The sequence below is a fragment of the Grammomys surdaster genome, unplaced genomic scaffold, assembly GCF_004785775.1.
Source record: "Grammomys surdaster isolate TR1022 unplaced genomic scaffold, NIH_TR_1.0 126313, whole genome shotgun sequence".
Taxonomy (NCBI): domain Eukaryota; kingdom Metazoa; phylum Chordata; class Mammalia; order Rodentia; family Muridae; genus Grammomys; species Grammomys surdaster.
This window is the reverse complement of record NW_021621113.1, coordinates 4,719,775-4,723,929: the sequence shown is the minus strand read 5'-3', so window position 1 is coordinate 4,723,929 and position 4,155 is coordinate 4,719,775. Positions and strand designations below refer to the sequence as shown.

Sequence of the window (4,155 nt, the reverse complement as noted above, 5' to 3'; positions counted from 1 at the left end):
TCTCTCTCTCTCTCTCTCTCTCTCTCTCTCTCTCTCTCCCCTTTTCTGTTCAAATCTCACCAAGATTGAATTTTAAAAAAGATTTATTTATGTATATGACTGCTCTATTTGCATGTAAGCCTGCATACCAGAAGAGGGCATCAGATCCCCATTACAGATGGTTGTGAGCCACCATGTGGTTGCTGGGAATTGAACTTGGGACCTCTGGAAGAGCAGTCAGTGCTTTTAACGTCTGAGCCATCTCTCTAGCTCCAAGACAGCATCTTTTAAGGATGAATTCTAATCCATATAGAAGTCTGTAACACAGTGTAATTTATATCACAAACAATGAGTGTTCATTAACTAAACCACTAGCTTAATCCTCTCAGACTGAGAGATAGAGCACGGGCTTGGGTGAAATGTTTGCTTCCCAAGCCCAAGGACCTGAGTTTGATCCCCAGCACCTATATAAAAAGCTGGGTGTGGGGGAATGTGCTTGTAATCTCAGCCTTGGGGAGACAGAAATAGGAAAATCCCTGTCTCTCACTGGCCAGTCTACCTAACATAATCAGGAAGCTGCAGAACCTAGGACAAGACCCTGTCTCAGAGGGAACAGTGTGTTCTCGAGGAATGGCACTTGATGTTGACCTCTGACCTTTGACATGTTTGTACACACACAGACACACACACACACACACACACACACACACACACACACACTACTACCCACATGCACTCACATGGCCCAGTTCTGGAAAGTTCCCTGTTCCCAGAACTTTGTGTGACTTAGGTCCCCCAACATGAGGTCCGTCCACACAGCATCACATTCCAGGGTGCATCTGTCCACCTACTGTTGCTAGGCACCAGAAATGATGATGCTGGGATAAAATGGCAGCTAAGTATGCTCTAAGGTGTGGCTTCTTGATAGGAAATGCACTCACATTGCTGTGGACCCTGTGTAGGGACTGGATTGCTGTTTATGAACGCGCAGCCCCAGTGGGCGCTGCCCAGGTCTTCCAAAGTGCTTGTGTGAGCTGGGTCGTCTTCAGTAACGCTTTAATGCTTCGATGGCGCCATATTAAAGCTGGAACCTTGGTGGCATCTTTCCCAACCGTTGTCCCCATCAACACTACTCCCTGTGCTGAGCACACACATCAAGGATGAGTCCAACACAGCCCTGCTCTTGCTGGGTTCCCCGGGGGAGTTACTGAGATAGTCAACAGGGACCCCGTGGCAAGTGTTTTAACAGAAGCTAGCCATATTGCTCTGAGAGTTTGGAAGAAGGCCTGGAAGTGTTGGAAGCTCCACGAGGGGATGTGGATGGGCATGAGTCTGATATGCAGGAGTCTGAGGTATCCAGGGGAGAGTGTGCTCCCGGACTGAGCTCTGAGCATCACTCTCAGTCCTCTCCCCGAGTCCTTGTTGCTCTGTTGAGGCAGCTCTCTTCCATGTCCTCCTATCCTTTCCTGTCTTTTCCTTCCCCGTGCCTTGTTATCTGCTCCCAGCTGTGTCCCCTGCAGCATCACAGAGAACTCTAGCCTTTGCTCTGCAGTCCCTCCTGGTCGGACTGTCCCTAACCCCTGAATTCCATAGCTATGGCAGACACCCGGGTCCCTGCTTCTTTTCTTCTCCCTGGTCTTGAGCCCCGCCCCAAGGCTCTGATGTGGCCCTGGCCTTCCCTTCCCCTCAGTGCAGGCACTGGCCGCACAGGCTGCTACATTGTCTTGGACGTGATGCTGGACATGGCCGAGTGTGAGGGGGTCGTGGACATTTACAACTGCGTGAAGACCCTGTGTTCCCGGCGGGTCAACATGATCCAGACGGAGGTTCGGACCAGCCCTGTCCCCAACCTCTCCCCTCCATTTAGGTCTCTGTCATGGAGTAACACATCTGCAGGGCATCCTAGGTCCTTCCTTCCCCGGCCGTCTCAAACATGGCTGGGGTTGGGGTTTGGTGGATGAGGGAAGTTCTTAGGTCTCTGCAGACTTCAGTGTTGTACAGGCGAGACAGGTGGTGGGAGGGGGAGGTGAGGGGGAGCAGTCTAGAGTCACATGTACTAGGGTTTGTGTCCTTACTAGACCTGGGACCTTGGACTGTCCCTCGCCACTCAGATGATCTGGGAATGTTCCCGGGTGCACTAGAGATGAGCCGAGGTGGTGGTTGAACTCAGTCTTGGCCTTCTTTGTCCTTCATCTTCTGCAGAGCTTTCAGTCCCCTCCTCATTCTTACATTCCTGTCTCCTGTTCCAGGAACAATACGTCTTCATCCACGATGCAATCCTGGAGGCCTGCCTGTGTGGGGAGACCACCATCCCTGTCAATGAGTTTAAGGCCACCTACAGGGAGATGATCCGCATTGACCCTCAGAGTAATTCCTCCCAGCTTCGGGAAGAATTCCAGGTACGGGGAGGAGTATGTGTGTACAGATGTGGAGTGTGTGAGTATATGTGTAAGTTTGAGGGTATATGTGTAAAGCTGGGTTTGTGAATACAGGGGCATGGCTGTGTGTGTGTGTGTGTGTATGTATATCTACATATATGTATATATATATATATATATGTATGTAGGTGAGTGGGCTGTGGGAGTATATATAGGGTTGGGTGTATATGTGTATAGGAGTGGAGTTTGGGGTTTGTGAGTATATGTATAGGTGTGTGAGTGTGTAGGTGTATGAATGTGTAGGTGTGTGAGTGTGTATATGTAGGTGTGTGAGTGTGTGAATTCTGAGGGTCCGAGGTCTGCCTTTCTTCCTCTCCCATTACTGCACACAAACAAGTTTGTGCCACCAAGCAGGGATGCCAGCTTTTTATTTTTATTTATTAAACATAGGTTCTGGGGGTTGAACTCTGATCCTTATGCATGCAAGGCAAATACTTTGGCAACTGAGCCATCAACCCAAATTACCCCCCTTTATATATAGCCCTGGCTGACCCCCAGTCTCAGGGTAATCCTCCTGCCCCAGCCTAATGCTAGGATTACAGACACATCCCATGATGCCTGGCTTCTGCCTTGGCTCTGGCTTCACACTTGAACCTGTACCTGGCCTGCAGCTGTGCTAGGCTGCTTTGCTCTTGTTGCCCCTAATGGCCCCAGCAAAACACTAGTCCAGATCCCACACAGCTAACCTTAGTTGTCCTGGAACTCACTCTGTAGATCATAGTTCAGGCTGGCCTTGAATTCACAGAAATCCTCCTGCCTCTCTGCCTCTTCCTCTTGACTGCTGGGATTAAAGGCGTGTGCCACCACCGTTAGCCCACACAGCTATTCTTAAACCAGGCACTGGGATTAGAGGAAGAGTCCATGATAGACCCAGTTTCTGTTTTGGGTGGGGCTAGGCTCATCATGCTGCAGGCTGCTCTCCAAAGGAATCTGTTTTTCTCTGGGTACCAGAGACACAGGGGTTCCCTCCACTCAGAGTTCCCATGTTTCTTCAGCCATATGGCACCTGTCGACTGGCACATTCTGGAGCCAGCATAGGGTTACCTGGGAAATGTGATTGGTGATTCCTGGAGAGGGGTATCAGCTTTGGGGATCATGACAGACTTGGGATCCTGGGAGGTATCCCTAAGAATAAGAGAGAAACTAACACTCCAGTATCCCAAAACCAAAGGTTCAGTGTAGAGATAGATGTCATAGCCCTGGCTGAACCTGTACCAGGCACTCAGGGTCACATTCTGTCTTGACAGAGCTGGGACCAAGGCTTCTGTATTGTGCCCAGGGTTGTCTCCTGGGAAGAGGTGGAACTCAGGCTTGCATCTTTGAGACACTGACAATCTAAGGCTGCTCCTCACTGGGCCTGCCACATGTCGAGCCCTGGTGCACCAGGCTCTTAGTGCCTGGCATGATCTCATTCGACTTCCCAGGAAGCCCTGTGAAAAAGGCACACCAGATTCCCATTTTACAAGGGAGAACATTAAGTCACTTATCTAAGCCCACACTGGCTCAGGGAGACAGGTGCTATTCCCAAAGCGCAGTCTAGGCCCTACATGTCCTGGTGATGGGCAACTTGGCTCCCTAACTTCTTTTTCTCTGAGCCTCAGTTTCTTCATCCATAGCACAGAGTTAATTATCTAACCTAAGATCCTTTGAGGAGGCCCTGAAATGACCTGCTCAGTCTTCTCTCTCTCTCTCTCTCTCTCTCTCTCTCTCTCTCTCTCTCTCTCTCTCTCTCTCTCTC

The 4,155-nt window shown here is 50.2% G+C and overlaps 1 protein-coding gene across 3 annotated transcripts in view; it reads left to right on the top strand.

The window, feature by feature from the left end:
• Ptpru (protein tyrosine phosphatase receptor type U) overlaps positions 1 to 4,155 on the top strand; it is a 74,343-nt gene that overhangs the window by 64,183 nt on the left and 6,005 nt on the right. For all 3 annotated transcript variants that reach the window (XM_028759555.1, XM_028759554.1, XM_028759556.1), the window contains exons 23-24: positions 1,670 to 1,805; positions 2,229 to 2,378. In XM_028759555.1, the coding sequence (XP_028615388.1) occupies positions 1,670 to 1,805; positions 2,229 to 2,378 (286 nt within the window). The remainder of the gene's footprint in view (positions 1 to 1,669; positions 1,806 to 2,228; positions 2,379 to 4,155) is intronic.